This window comes from Diplotaxodon limnothrissa, linkage group LG3, assembly GCF_057381915.1.
Source record: "Diplotaxodon limnothrissa isolate DT_005_m linkage group LG3, D_limnothrissa_male_GT1.1, whole genome shotgun sequence".
NCBI lineage: Eukaryota > Metazoa > Chordata > Actinopteri > Cichliformes > Cichlidae > Diplotaxodon > Diplotaxodon limnothrissa.
In genome coordinates, this window is record NC_140598.1 from 53,886,214 (window position 1) to 53,902,525 (window position 16,312).

At 40.9% G+C, this 16,312-nt stretch overlaps 2 protein-coding genes across 3 annotated transcripts; both read left to right on the top strand.

Moving 5' to 3' along the window:
• The first annotated feature begins 915 nt into the window (after positions 1-915).
• LOC146636577 (calpain-5-like) lies at positions 916-7,432 on the top strand. Its single transcript, XM_085350354.1, has 7 exons — positions 916-950; positions 5,605-5,797; positions 5,872-6,065; positions 6,401-6,478; positions 6,562-6,985; positions 7,057-7,179; positions 7,256-7,432. Exons 1-7 carry the CDS (start codon positions 916-918, stop codon positions 7,430-7,432), a joined length of 1,224 nt encoding a protein of 407 aa, XP_085206480.1.
• A 2,612-nt stretch (positions 7,433-10,044) lies between these two features.
• Positions 10,045-15,637, top strand: LOC146636578 (transmembrane protein 272-like). Of its 2 annotated transcripts, none has more exons than XM_085350908.1 (5): positions 10,045-10,141; positions 12,216-12,327; positions 12,417-12,467; positions 12,572-12,778; positions 14,874-15,637. In XM_085350908.1, exons 2-5 carry the CDS (start codon positions 12,264-12,266, stop codon positions 15,080-15,082), a joined length of 531 nt encoding a protein of 176 aa, XP_085207034.1. In that variant the 5' UTR covers positions 10,045-10,141; positions 12,216-12,263; the 3' UTR covers positions 15,083-15,637. The 2 variants fall into 2 exon arrangements, with proteins under 2 accessions (XP_085207034.1, XP_085207033.1); XM_085350907.1 differs by having other exon boundaries at positions 12,241-12,327.
• Positions 15,638-16,312: the final 675 nt, after the last annotated feature.

The window sequence follows — 16,312 nt, forward strand, 5'->3', positions numbered from 1 at the left end:
AGACCGAAGCGCACAATGGATAATACGGTTATTTTCAGTGTATCTGATCTTTAAAATTTGTAATTGGATACTGTCCCAGTACTGAAGCTTACTTTTTTTTAAATATCTGTTTCTGTGAAAGACGACAATGGTTAAGGATTAAAGTGTACACCTCTATAACCAACTCTGTTTAATTATTAGTTGTTAATAATCTCTGGCTTGGCTTGCTTCCACAGCGTGTCTCTTTCCTGTCTTTCTTCCCTAACCCCAACCGAAAGATGGGAAACCACTGAATAAGAATCGGTGTTACAAAAAAGACACAGTGGAGACTCATGATTTCATCCAGGAAACACCAAGAACCTTAGAGGCTTGCAAAGCGTATGGCTGGGAAGGCCAGTTTTAGTCATGTATTTATGAGTGGGGGCTCAGTGCAGATAAGAAAACTAATATTTAGGTTTTCAGAAAATAAAAACAGTTGAACAACAGAGAAATCTGTGATAGACTTGAAATCCTCTACAAGGATCCTCCATTCCCCAGTACAGACCAGTCCCTCTTTTACAAGAGACAGCCTCCACCAGGTCTGTCCTGGCAGAGGCCGAGGGTGAGTTAGACGTGGAGTGTAAAATATAAATTTTTTTGTTTTTTAACTTGAAATACATCTCCTCCGTGAATCGCTACCTTATCGTGGTGGAGGGGTTTGTGTGTCCCAGGGATCCCAGGGGCTATGTTGTCCCGGGACTTCTGGTAGGGTCTCACATGGCAAATTGGTCCTGGGTGAGGGACCAGACAAAGAGCGATTCAGAAGACCCCTATGAGAAGACCATCGAGGGAACAGTTCACTCTGCCCAGGATAGGGTTACCGGGGCCCTGCCTCGAACGGTTTGCAGCCGAGTGTGGGAATGAGAATCAGCAATTCCAAATCTGAGGCCATGGGTCATGGACAAGTTCCTGCCTCAAGTGGAGGAGCTCACGTATCTCGGGGTCTTATTCACGAGTGACGGGAGAGAAAGCGGGAGATCGACAGATGGGTTGGTGCTGCTGCTGCAATGATGCGGATGCTGCACTGGTCTGTTGTGTTGAAGAGATTGCTGAGTGTAAAAGCAAAGCTATCAATTTAGATGGATGGATAGATACATCTTCTCACCTCCCACATATAAACTGAGTTGCTGCCTCCACATGCTGCATTTCAGCAGATTGGGTTAATTAAAGCACTTTTTATTAAAGGACAGGCGTCATGTCAGCTGGTGAAACCTTAGCCCTCAGGGAGGAAGTTGATCATGGACTGCTATATTGGTGGGATTGTGGGTGTGTGTGTACAATTGAACATAGAAAAAGCACAAGCCAACGTAAACAGACAGCTGTACCCATCACAACAGTGGGCTAAGGATAGGTTTTTATAGCGTCCACAGAGAGCTAAGGGTGTAGTAATACACTTGAATTAAACCAGTGAAATGTTAAGTTGAATCAAGGTTGAAAGGATTGTTGTTTAGTGTGGATATTGGTAAATGGCCTGTATTTATATAGCGCTTTTACTAGTCCCTAAGGACCCCAAAGCGCTTTACACAACCTGTCATCCACCCATTCACGCACACATTCACACACTGGTGATGGCAAGCTACATTATAGCCACAGCCACCCTGGGGCGCACTGACAGAGGCGAGGCTGCCGGACACTGGCGCCACCGGGCCCTCTGACCACCACCAGTAGGCAACGGGTGAAGTGTCTTGCCCAAGGACACAACGACCGAGACTGTCCAAGTCGGGGCTCGAACCGGCAACCTTCCGATTACAAGGCGAACACCCAACTCTTGAGCCACGATCGCCCCATATTAATGGTATTGCGTTCCTAATGCACTACTCAGGTATTTTAAGCGCGTATCAACACAGATGATAGGGTGTCACCTGTCGCTTCACCCTGCTGGCACACACACACACACACACACACACCCTAACTTCCCATTTGCTATCAAAACTATCCAGTTTATAATCTCTATGATCTCACCAGAAGCTTGTTACAAACACGATAGCATCATAAAAAAGGTTTATTTCTTGTCTAGAAAAACAGAAATAGGAAAAAACTGATTTCCAAAAGCACAAGGAAAGTATTTCTGGGGAGACAATAACCCGATGGACCAGTTGCAGGAACCCAAAACATGGTAGGTGTGTTTTATCGTGATTCATATAATACTGATGACGGATTTTTAGGCTAATAGTTAGGCTAACACACTTACCTCTCATGTTTTCTTTCCTCACAAAAGCGATCGATCCTCCACTTCTCTCAAGTGTCTCCCAGCACAATTTTGGCATATTTTGGTTCCTGCAACTGGTACATTGGTTATTGTCTCCCCAGAAACACTTCCCTTGTGCTTTTGGAAATCTGTTTTTTCCTATTTCTGTTTTGTTGTTTCCTATTTCAGTTGTCGTTTTTCCTATTTCCATTGTGTTTTGTGTGCTTTTGCAGCATTTTTTTTTTGCTGGTGTTTTCTTTTCTGTTTGGCCACTCAGGGCCACGGTAAATGGTAAATGGCCTGCATTTGTATAGCACTTTTCTAGTCCCTAAGGACCCCAAAGCGCTTCACACTACATTCAGTCATTCACCCATTCACACACACATTCACACCAGAGATGGGCAGTAACACGTTACTTGTAACGCGTTACTGTAATCCGATTACTTTTTTCAAGTAACGAGTACAGTAAGGGATTACTATTGCAAAAACGGTAATTAGATTACCATTACTTTCCCGTAGGAACGCTGCATTACTGCGTTACTAAAACCGTGATTTTTTTGCGAGAATGTCTCATGACAGTGACGTAAGCGAGTGTGACGACAACAGCTGTGTGCAGATCAACAATGGATAATGGAGAGAGTATGAGCGTGCAGCGTTTAAAGCGTGGAAGTACTGACCTTACTTTGAGTTTGATTCCATAAAAAGTGACAAAAACATTAGTGTCCATCATGCGTGGGAAGAAAACTTCTTTTTACAGCGAAAAAAACCCCTAAACTTCTGAGCAAGCACCGAGTGCGCTATGACGTAATGGGAAACTCAGAGAAACTCGCGGATTCTTCCACTGACCGCTGCGGCACACCTGCACCAGGGTAAACCTCCGCCTGCCCCACTCCTGCTTTACAGGTGAAAATAGAGCAACAGGACCTCTAGTCTTTGACTTTATTTATTTTCTGCTGTGTTTTACTTGCATCTATTTGAAAGAATGAGTGTAAACACAAAAAATATTTTATTTTATGTGATGGAATGTGCAGAAAATAGGTTTAAATGTTAAACTAATTTATTCCAGTCAGAGAATGTTGCATATAATTAAATTTTTGCTTGATGCATAAAGTTAAAAGATTAAAACTAATAAAAAGAGACTTTTCCATTTGATTACATTTTGTATGATGGATTATGCAGAAAAAGTAGAATTGGGCTGAAAGATCTATCGCTTTATCACCTATTCAGGTTGTAAATCGTGTTTTTAAAAAGTAACTAAGTAACTAAGTAATTAATTACTTTTGAAAATAAGTAACCAGTAAAGTAACGGGATTACTTTTTTGGGGAAGTAATCAGTAATTAGTTACTGATTACTTTTTTCAAGTAACTTGACCAACACTGATTCACACACTGTCGATGGCAAGCTACATTGTAGCCACAGGTGCCCTGGGACGCACTGACAGAGGCGAGGCTGCCGGACACAGGCGCCACCGGGCTACGCAGGGGCACGGTAGGGGCAATCACTTTGTGGCAGACCAATGTCATTGTTGCAGACGATCACTTTTTGGCGCAACACCTGGCGCTAGGGGGCAAAACAATCACATGAGGCTGCTGTTTGACTGAGGAAGAATAAAGCAGTCGTGGTAAGCCAATCACACGACCACTTCAAGATCACAAAGCATCAATGTGATATATACTAGTTTTTAAATTGTGTTGATAGGCCACGTAAAACCAGAGTTGATAAACAATATATACACGGTATTTTTTCCTGAATACTTTCATCATGTTTAATGTCTAAGGACAGCATTAGCAAGCACTCTCTGCTTATGACCTTGTGTCAGGCCTGCAGGTATCAGGCTGTGATGTTCTCCTTTATAGTGGACAGAAAATATTTTTTGGAGTGGCACAAATAATTTGTGTGGCATCTTATTTAATAGAGAACACCTGACTGTTATGTAAATAGCTTGAAATGGCTATTAAAAAAAGGTGAAAAGTAAATGGCTGCAAATAACTTTGTTGTTTGCAAAACTTGTGCATAGGATTTTAAAATTTACAATTTATATTTACATTCAAAGTTATGAAATTGTCAGGGCTCTGTGTGCGGGCAGGTGGAGATGTGGATCCAAATGCAGGACTCGGAAACAGAATGCACCTCAAAAAACCTCAGCTTTATTGCTGGACACACTGACATAAGACATAATCTTTCAAAATAAAACAGGAAACAATAAACAAAGATGCAGACTAAGAAACATGGACTTTACACGGGCAGAATTAGACTTAAACCAGAATAAGCTGGAACATACTAAACATCATCATCATCATCATCATAGCCTGACAATAGATCAAGAAAATAACCAAAAATACAAAATCAAACCAAAACATGAGAACTCAAAATGCTGGGTCAGAACTGACCCAGAACCGTGACAGAAATATGATTCATTAAACACGTTCGTGGTTGTTACAGTAAAAGAATATAACTTTTTCTACTCAAAGTTTGGGTTTTTTTGTCTGATTTCAGATCAGTTGTGCTAATACAGTATGTCAAAATGAAAACATAACTGTAAATTCAGACATGTGAGGCTGTGCTGAAAAGAATGATACCAAACATGGCAAAGTAAATAGTTTTTAAAGGTGAAATGTAGAGGTAAAACTGAAAGTAGTCAAAAACAGCCAATTATACCCTAATTTTTTTTTTTAAAGTAACGCAATTGTTACTTTTCTTAGTAATTAATTACTTTTAGAATTTTGTAACTCAGGTACTAACTCAGTTACTGTTTTGAAGAAGTAATTAGTAACTATAATTAATTACTTTTTCAAAGTAACTTGCCCAACACTGATTATTAATTAGCTGGGTACCCAGACAGGTTGCCAGGCTTCTGTTTTGTTTCAACTGTGCACCCCTTTGACTGTGTTTGTGGTGATTGTGCCTTTTTTAATGTGATTGTGTGGCATAAACTTTGATTGCTGTGAGGTGTAAAGTCCATCCAGTTTTTGGTGAGTGAAACCTTTGTATTTTGTTTTAGCAAGTATCTCAGTCTGTGTGAGGCACGCATATTATCACTAAATCCTATGTTTAAACATGTAGTTTCAATGCGATTGTGACCTGTGTACAAATAAAAAAAAAACAGACAAAGATTTACATAATAAAAGGACGTATCGTATCATACATTATACATGCAAATTAAGAAAAATGTGCAAGAGTAATCAGAATCAGAGAAATCAGGGGATGCAGGTTTTTTGCTAGTGTGTTCCATTTATAAGCAGCAAAGTCCAAATGCTGGTTTTGGTATTCGATGGGACTGTTGTTAATTTTATGCAGGCTGCTGAACCTACATCTTGACTGCCACAACCACTACTTATGGCAGTCCTAATATGTAATGTTCGTGAATCGATCACTCAATCCCTCTCTCAACTTTTAGACTTAACGGCTGCTACGAGGCCTTGGAGGGAGGGAACACTGCAGAGGCCCTGATCGACTTCACTGGTGGAGTTTCAGAGCCGCTCAGTCTGGATCGTGAGGCTCTAAGACTTCACAGTGACCAGAGGAGGGCGCTCTGCCAGACTTTAACCAAGGTCCATGAATACAAATCCCTCATCACTTGCTCCATACGGGTAGGGCTTCTGAGTCTTGAACATTTTAAAAACTGTTAAACAGGTTGGTTAAAAAGATTTTACACGTTTCTCAGCCTGCAGAGGGGGAGACCGTGGAGTCAGTGCTGGAGTGTGGGCTCGTGCGAGGACACGCCTACGGGATCACGGCAGTGAGGAAGGTGAGGTTGGGGGAGAAGGTACTGAAGAGAGGCGGGACATCCAGACTCTTTATGGTCCGCATGAGGAACCCGTGGGGGACCACAGATTGGACCGGTGCCTGGAGTCAGAGGTGAGAGGTGACTTTGAAGTCTTTGCACTGGCTTCTGCCACATGTCAGACTGCTGAGAGCATCTTGTAGGAGCTCTGGGGGGAAAAGTCTTTGCTGACTTTAACAGTGTCGCTGTGGTTTGCAGCATTTTATAATGCCACTGCTGATATTCTGGAGAGATTCTGACATTTTACAATAGTTTGGGATTTGTTTTACTGGGGTGGAGGGACATCTGCTGTTCACATCATGGAAGTCTGAGAACTGGATCACTAAAGGTTTCTAGAAGCTGAAACACTGCTTTTATTTTTATGTCCTTTCCAAGTGTTCTGCTTTCTGTCCTTGTGTGCCCCCTGCAGGTCAGAGCAGTGGCAGCAACTGAGTCGTGCAGAGAGGGACAAGATGGGGCTCGTTGTTCGTGATGTCGGGGAGTTTTGGTACTTCTGATTTTTATTATTTGAAGAACAAAACGTCATGTGTGGTTTCTGCCTCACATTTTATTCTTTTCCTTTTCCCTCAGGATGGATTTCGAGGACTTCTGTCAACACTTTACAGACGTGGTGGTGTGCAGACTGGTGGAGAGGACTCTGCTGTGGCCGAGATCTCGCTGGAGAGAAGTGAGCTGCTACGGGGAGTGGGTTCTACCTCCCCCCACCCATGGAGCACCTCCACCCACTGTGCTCCAGAGTAACTCTACACTGACCCTGAGTAAGAGCAGCAACGGGCCTGGAGGGACCAAGCAGCGTGGGAACAGAAAGGAGGATCGACTCGGTGAGAGTCAACAGGAAGGAAGGAAAAGAGGAAGAAGCAAGCCTGATGTGAGCAAAGTGACAGCAGAAAAGGGTGGTGGGAAGGTGAATGGAGTATGGAAGGTGGAGTTGGATAAGAGGAGCCGGTGTGGTGGATGTATCAATCACAGGGACACCTTTCTGCACAATCCACAGGTAAATATACGATTGAAACCAGGGTTTGCATCAGCACATGAATGCTAAAAATGACTTTTCATTCTTATCAGTTCATGTTTGAGGTGCGAGCCAAAGAGGAGGAGGTGCTGATCTGTCTGCAGCAGGAGGACAGGAGGATGTGGAGGAAAAATGGAAAAGGAGAAAACCTGCCTATTGGCTTTGAGGTGTTGAAGGTGAGCCGGGCCACTGAGCAACCTCACACTTTTTGAGTCATAAAAAAATATTTCAGTCCTTCCTCATCATCTGCAGGTGGAGGTGAACCGCTGCAGTCGGGTGCAGTGCGTGGTGGAGCAGGCGGCCAGCTCCATCTACATGGATTCCCGGAGTGTGACACTGAGGGGAACTCTGACTCTGGGACGTTATGTTGTGCTGCCCACCACCTTCCTGCTTCGCCTCTTCTCCCACTCTCGTATCAGACTCAGGTGAAATGCTGGTCAGGAAAGAAGGGTTAGAAATAGCTTTGAACGTTCTGATATTTGTAGATACTGAAAAGGTACGGAGGACCGAAGCTGCCCAAAGGTTTCAAAACAAAGACATTTTTTTACAATTTTATTTTTATATTTTCCACAATTTATGTTTCCAGTGTTTTGAATTCTGCATTTAATTTTTCATTTATCAACGTACTTACTTATTTTTCTGTATTTCATTTTACTTTGCAAAGCTATGTAAAGCGCGTGTTCTCGTCAATATTAACAGGTCTGCAGTTTGTTGCAATCCACTTGGCAATTGTGTCAGTCAATATACATCAATATATATGTCAGTCTACGTCGGACTTAGACTTGCTGAGTCCCCGATGCTCCGTGGGTGGTTTGTCGCAAGCTGGGTGACGCGTTAGCCAAAGTCCTAGCAGCATCCCCAACTAACGTATGCCTCACGTCAATGTGATATTTTAAGCTGGAAGTGCTTTGGTGAAAAGAAAATAAATTCTTCCACAATGTGCATAATACTTTATGTTGGTCGACTGTTCCGTCTTGTTATTTTTTTAATACTCAGATTTCCCATTGAGAGGGCCAGTGTGGTTAATTGGTTCAGGTGCCCGTCACTACCAGATCTATCTCTGCCTATTGCGTATGTGCAAAGGTAACTCTACTTGGACAAACTGCCCGAAATGCGTTGACAGAAACATTTCAGGGATTTTGAGTCATTCTGCACTCCAGATGCGTTAACTGCTTTAAAAATTTTAATCGCATTAGCCGTGATGTCGGATTAATTTGCGTTAATGCATTCATTTTGACGGCACTAATTAAAATTACTGAAAATTATAAAATGTCTAATCAGAATTAATCAGGTGAATAAATACAAAGTTAAATAATACAGGAAAGGTTTAGGAGGTAACAGAAAACTAAATGTGAGTGACATTTTTTTTAATTAAATAATGAAATACTCATTTTAATATTATTTAGTCTTAAAGTAGATTTATTAATTAGTTTGCATTTTTGTATAGTTTTAATTCTGGTGGTTTGGCCCTTCAATAGGACAGAAAAAAAAACAGTAAAAAAAAAGCTGGAAATTTGACTATAATATTTTTTTCTCAGTTAGGATCGTAAATGTTATATAATTTCTTACATATCATTTCTCACACGTCAATAGAAAAAATCTCTTTTTTTATTTTATTATCACTCAGCAGACCTGCCTTAAATCACTGAAATGGTCAGTCAGCTAAGAGCCATAATCTCTTCAGCATGTTCTGTCCTGCCCTGCCATCTCCCTGCAGTTGGGCATGCCTAGGCTGATGCCTGAACATCCTTCACTGGCTTCTTTCATGTATGTGGAGGAGCATCGGTTCTATTCTCTGCCCCCCCAAATGACCGAGCAACTTGCCCTATTCCTAAGGGAAGACCCAAACACCCTTACTATAGTACGCTATAGTACAGGAGGGAGGAGGGAACGCCACAAAACGAAGGTGAGCAGACTTAGACTGACTCTTGTCTCAGGGGGAAGGCCTCAAATGATTTTTATGTAACAATATAACATTTTAAAAATATACATATATCATATATATACATATACAATACATAATTTTCACAAATAAATGAAACTAAAAGCACTTGTAGTAAAAAGCTAGAATCAGCAGTATGAAATACACACCATAATTCAATAACAAATCTGACTTAACGACTATTTTTATCTCCAGTGGTCAGACTGAGCGGTTCGGATTACAGACCGCTGCAGACAGAGAACCAGAAGTTCACAGTTCGCATTCCTTTCTTTTAAAATCATTTTATCTTTTTTTTAAAAGCATAAACATGTCTCATTTCTTTATCAGTACATATATGAGTGCATGTAATGAAATATCCGGCGACCTCACTGGGACCCGTAAGGGTGAATCATTTTTAATAGCATTTCTTCTCATTAGACTCAAATCTGTCTTGTAGTATTACTACACATTACAATGCTTACAAAAACAATGCACATATACATGTATTGCTGATATTCGCAGAGCTCCACTCCTCTGTTTAAATGCAAACAATAAACTTTTGAGAAGAACAAACGGCCCATTCACCTTTTATCTGCTCTCATGTGACAGCATTTGATTATCAGGACAGCTGCTATGTGTGAGCAGCTGCTGTAAGAAGTGAAGGACCTCAAACTGCCACGACCATTGCTTTGAGCAGAAAGATGATTTCACCCTAATGACACCCTTAGTAATTCAGCCTTATTTGCATTTTATGTTACAATCGTTCCTTCTTTCTCAAATATTTAACATCAGTTTAACATATTAGCCTGGAAATTTAAAAAATAAATAAATATTGAAATATATCTCTGAAAACAGTCCAAAGGAATGAAACATTCAGAAACCTTTTTGGAGCCATTTTTTAGGCCGGTGGTATGAAAAGAACAACAGTTTAAAATTGCATTAAGTAATTGTTTTTCAAACTGTTTTATTTAAGTATTGAAGTGTTTACACAGTGTGTTTCACAGTCATTTTGAAGCTTATCATTAACAACTCTCATTATTAAACCGGATGTGTGTCAGAGCCTGTCACCTCTCGCCTCTTTCATAATCAGCTGACCGCGTGAGCGAGCGCTTTAGTTTGTACGCGCGCTCCCTAGAGGCGGAGGCTTTGCATCTGACTAGGTGAGGCTGTCAGAGACGCGAGCAGCTGGCAGGAGCTGAACTCGGAGTGAGCACAAGGTAAGAGATTTAAAGGGGAATCTGTCATTCGTTTATTTAAACACAGAAACTCATTTTCCCCTCCCTCTGTCTTTGTGTTGACTTTTTGCTGTTGTTTGAGGGCTCGAGAGACGACACGCGCTTCGTGTCTGTGTCCCACGCAGGCAGAGACGCTTACCGTCTTGCGAGCTTAAAAAATTAAGGCGAGGCTGCAGTTTAACGTTAAACGTGCTGGATAGGGAACATTATAAAGCGTACTGGGGGGGGTTGAAAGCAATTGCGTCACTTTTATAGGAACTCCGTAAAGCAACTCGGATGCTGTTAAAAGTTTGTTCAACAGGATCACACATGCTCTACATTTTTCCCTCGTGATTGTGTCTGCGTTCTCTCTTTTGTAATGTGGAACACGAGCTGTTTCCTTTCCTCTGCTCTTCCAGTAATATTGGTCAAACTGGCTTTGTAGTGAATGCAGACACACTTCTCCTTCTTCCCCTTTATCTTCTTCACTGCAGTTCAGTCGATCCAGTTTCCACACAGACTGAATCCACTCCGTGTTCACCGCGTTTAATCACATTTTCTGTCTGTGCTCATAATTAAGAGCTGCAACATAAACTGCAAGAAAGTAAATTGAATTTAGGCTAATGTGGCCTGCTTTGCTATTAAAGGACCCTACCACAGATGGGAATTTGTTCGATGAGAGATGGGGTCCAGCTGCAGTATGGGAAATGTAGTATTCATTGTTTTGGACTCTCTCTTCTGAGTCTCTCCTACTTTATAGAAGAGACACACTTGATAGCTGGAAGCATGCCCATGAATTATAAATTGTGTTATCATAGCTACTAATGCACGATGCCATCACCTTTCATTTACAATGAAATGAAAATATGTTTGTGTCTAATTCGATGATTGGAGTTTTGGTCAGTAATTTCATTTTTTGTTTAAAGCTTCTCAATTAAAGTTGCTCTTTTATTTTTTTTATTTTTTTTTAGCAATGACACTGAAATATTTGGGAGGTTTCAGTTGACGGTCTATAAATATTACAAGAATGTAAAATTTTGCAAGACTCAGAGGTGTCCATTTAACCCTCTCAAGGCAGGCGTTGCCAATTTGCAACAGTTAAAAACTAACAACCTGATTACCCCACATACATATTTTATGAGTTTTTTTTACTCAGAAGTACCACTGCAGGACTTGGTTGTGCATTAGCAACAAAAAGTTTAATGAGAGGGTTAAGTTTTTTTTGTTGTTTTTTTGTTTTTTAATCAGTTACATCTTATTGAGCGCTCAGAGCTTCGGTGTGGAAAATGGCTCCTCCGTGAAATAGAAATATTTCAGACGTGCCATCTCACATAAAGTTAGGGTGATTTACTGTTAACAACAACGTCTCACTAAAAGTTTCATCATTATCTCCCAATGCTAATGCTAGCTGCCGCTCTGCTAGTGAATTTGGTTTTCAGATTTGATATAATTTAATGTCTTAGATATACAGTATGTTGTGACTGACCTGGTGTTTCATCAGATTAGATGTGCTGTGTTGCCATGACAATTTTTTTCTGAGAGTCCTTTCAATTGAGATTGTTTGTGGCTCACCACCGCTGCCACCATCCTGTGTTTTTGTTCTTCCTCAACACATCACAGGAACGCTCTTTCTTCCTCTAATCCTGGTACCAGTCCTCATGTTATGGTACCAAACATCTGTTGCAGACTGATTTCGTAGTAGCCTGAAAAATACAGAGTTTGGTATCCAATCCTAGTGTGTGTGCTGCCAGCAAGCTGTTGTACGTAATCACATTGGGGAAAATTAAAAAAGAATAGAAGTGGTGGATGGTCATATGCTAAAATTGGGTCGTTTTCAAACATTTCTCGATGTTTGATAGCCCGCTTGATGACCTGACAAACCTGTAGGTTGGAGCCCACAGGAGCCTCAGACGAAGGAGGAGCTCACAGACAAAGATACAAATTTCTTGTATTGTAATCAGAAGATTTGTTTTGTTTGCTTCATTGTCACCGCCTTTTCTGGCTGCTCAAAATCGCTTTGCACAACTTCACTTTGACCTTTAAAAGAATCTGAACAATTTTTTTTTTCTCTCACCAGCTCAGCTCTTTATCTTCCTTTGCAGGTGAAAAAAACTCATTAGGAAAAATGGCGAACAGTAACCTTCTGGGACGCATCCGGAACCATCCTCAACCCCCAGCACCCGCTCTAGGTAAAATCTGGTGGAACACTGGTGTCATAGTTTCATTTCTGTAAATATCATGTGAAGAAAATGAGTTCAGTGTTTTATTTTTCTTGCAGCGATTTCAAAGGTGATTTTGTGCGGCATGCCCATTGCTCAGATTGCAATTGGTGAGCTCCATACTTACTTACTTGACTGAGTGTTCACAAGTATTAAAGTTTTCCAGGCAGCTCAGATTGTTCTTTTTTTGAATCATCCTCCTTGTGTCCACCAGGGACAATATACCTTGATGAGTGTCCGCGTGAGCACTTCATCCCCATCTATCTGATAGTGGTGGGAGTCTTTGGCCTGATTCTGTCATTGCTCTCCTGCTTGCCCTGCGCCAGGGAGTCCGAAGAAGGCACCTCCAACCCTCTGAGCACAATCTGCACAACCTGGAACTCCTTGACATCTGTCTTTCTCTTCTGCTGGTTTATTGCTGGTGAGTTAAAAAGTCAAGGAAGTGACCTGTTTCTGGTTGGCTGCCTGTTAAAATTGTGTAAATACAATCATGGTCATCAGACAAACAACCAGCATAAATTCACACCGAAGAGATTAAACATTAACGGCTCTCAGCACCGCAAACAGAACAGGCAATGTTTACAGTGTGCTTCATGCAGCTTTTATAGCAGAATGTTTCTATTATAGACCACATTAGTTTCAGCTCCATGACTCTCCAAACACCAAACTGAATGTATTAAAAAGCCAGCAAAAAATATATGGTGCTGTGTTAAGTGCTCTGCCTTCATTGTGTCTCTTAGATTTATCATAGCAGACACTGAGTCTTATGTACTCGGGGTGCAGGATTCCCTGTCTAATCATTAAAACTGATATCCCACGCTAGCACTGCGTGAAAGAAGCTAGCCGCTACGAAAACAAGGAGTACAAGCTCGAAAACATGGATGTAAATTAGGACTGTAGTCTTTAGGGTTGAGTGTTGATTGATCAATATGCTCTCTTTTCTCATTGGTCAGAAGATCAATAGCCATTATTCTTGGCAGAGGGAAGAGCAGATCACAATCTGTATATGAATGATGGATGTAGCTTCCAGTTCTTAAAAGTTTAGCGAATGGAGAATTTTCTTAAACCTGCGACGTGACTGCTGCGACGTGACTGCTGCGACGTGACTGCTGCGACGTGACTGCTGCGACGTGACTGCTGCGACGTGACTGCTGCGACGTGACTGCTGCGACGTGACTGCTGCGACGTGACTGCTGCGACGTGACTACTCTGGTTCTAAAAATACTTAAGGTTGTGCAAAGTCTCTGAGAAAATGCTCCTCAGCTTCCTCATTGTCTCACACTTCCCGATGGCCTTATCGCCCTCAAGTACTGGTATTGCCTGGGTAGGGGCATCCAAACGCCTCACAAGAAGGGATAAAGGAAGTAAATTTAGTAAAGTTATGTTAGAAAATGATGGTGGTGTAAGACTTGGATTAATCCATGTCTGGGAAACTGGGCCTAGTTTTCAGAAGTAATCTGGAAGGTCTAATAAGATCAAGACAAGACATTATTTTAAAAAAGGTTATGAATTAAGAATGTTAAAGGTGATCACAGTAGATAAACCTTAACTCATTAAAGACTTAAATCTATCCATAGGCTCTCAGTGTTTGCTGCTTTCTGTCAGAGCCAAAAAGTGCAGAAAATGTGTCAGCTGATGTTTTCAATCATCTTTTCAATTGTCTCTTTTGCTAGCTAACATCACCAGCAGTAGCTGACTGTATCTGTCTTAATTGTGGCTTTTGTGGTAGTGCAGTTATTTAGGTCATGCAGTACAGTGCTTCTGAGTCATGATAAAGTAGGTGAGGTAAACTTGGTTGTGGATAAAATAGCGAATTTCTTGCTAATTAAATATTCCACAAAATAGCTGTTTATCATCAAACTTCAATCAAATTTTATCAGGCTCGCAGGGGCGCTGGAACCTATCCAAGCTACCATTGGTCGAGAGGCAGGGTGCGTTCTGAACAGATATTCCATTTGTCATAGGGCGTTAACAAACTGCAGGCAGTTAATTGGGAATCTTTCTAATTTTGTTTTAATTTTTTTATTTTTTTATTTTAGCACCCCCAGCATCCTAATGAAAATGCTGGTAATCTGAATTTGATCATGTTTGAAAGTCTGTACTTAGATCAGAGTGAGCCTATAAGTTCTGTTTTGAACAACCAGGATAAAAGTAAGATGGATTAGATGCACATAATCCAGAGAAGGAAAAAACTGGATTACTAAAACCAGATATTTTTGAAGGGTGAGAATGAGAATGTTGTAACATGCAAGGGCCACTAGGTGGCAATATATGGCTGTTTTAATGGATTACTACACACAAACCCCTGAGAGGTACATGTAACATGAATTAAGATAATTAGAATAGTTGTCTAAGCTCAGTGAGGCTTCAAGTGCTGCTTTGCACATCCTGTCAGCTGTCAGGCCTCCAAACACTAAAGTCCAGCTTATGTGCAGAGAGATCAAACAATTATTATTCATTCTTCACTTCATTTGTTTTCTTTTTCTTTTTTTTTTCTTTTTTTTCTTTTTTTTTAGGTAATGTATGGATCTACTCTATTTATCAGCCCAACTACACCAAAAACACAACAGATGTGAGCACCTACTGCAACAAGACACTTTACCTGTTTGCCTTCTGGACCACCACTCTGGTTTACATCCTGATCGGTTTGTTTTTCGTGTGCGGCTTCTTGGTCCTCCTCTGCTTCTGCCTGTGTGGCCGTGCCGATCCCGACGACGACGTGTAACGACGTTCAGAAACTATGACGGTACTGGACGCACACAATGAATATGCTGCTGATGCAGATATGTTTACGAATATGTTGTAAGTGTGTGATTTGACCGCGCATCTTGTGTTGAAAGATGAGCATTTTCTATACCTCTGCAGCAGCTACTGTTTACAGGAATTTTATTCTGAAATCAAGAAGATCATTGGTGTTTAAGAATTTATGCGAGAGCTGATTCCAATAGCAAAAATATGTTTTACTTTCCTATTTGTTTCCATGTTTGTCCCAGGAAAACACGTCTATATTATAAATGTGAGGAAGGTTTTTCTCACAAGGATCTCAGCTCGTCATTAAACTCTTTTAGTGATGCTACAGATAAATCTCAGCCACTGACATTGTTTACTGCCATCCTATTTGCTGATAAACGCCCAGCATCAGTGTCAGGATTCAGCTGATACATCTGTGAATCTGTAGATGTGCTGTTACATGATGAGCCACAAATTTGGGTTATTGAGTGTAAATGATGAAATGGAAAAAGTCACTTTGGTAATGGTATCAATCAGGGAATAAACGAATACCAAAAAAAATCCTGTGTAATGCAGTTTTTCATACTTTATAATTCTGTAAAGTGTAGGTTTGTTTTCTGTGGAAACCAACACTTCTCTGTATTTCACTGTTCAAAATGTAATCGCATCATTAAAGTCTGTCAGAGGTTTATCGCTGTAAGTTATGGATCATGAATCTTGAGATTTGAAATAAAAGACCTGCTGTATTTTGTCATGTCAGAAATAAAAATGAAAGACAAGAGTGGGAAGCTTTGTGTGGCTAATCGATTTTATCTGAAAAGCAGAAATTCTTGACCTACACGCTAAACGGTAGTTATCTGTGCAAAAAAGCATTAGACCCAATCGCACAATGGACAGTAAAGATATTTTTAGTGTATCTGATGTTTAAAATTTGCAATCTGGCACTGTCTCAATATCAAAGCTTATTTATTCAAATATCTGTTTCTGTGCAAGACGACTATGGTTAAGAATTGAAGTATACACCTCTATACACCATTCTGTTTTAAATTATTAGTTATTACTTCTCCTGCTTGGCTCGCTTCCACACCCTGTGTTTGTCCAGTCTTTCTCCCCTTAACCCAGCCGGTCACCGCAGATGGCCCCGCCCCTCCCTGAGCCTGGTTTTGTTGGAGGTTTCTTCCTGTTAAGGTATTCTTAAGATGTTTGAGTGATTTAGGGTAGTATG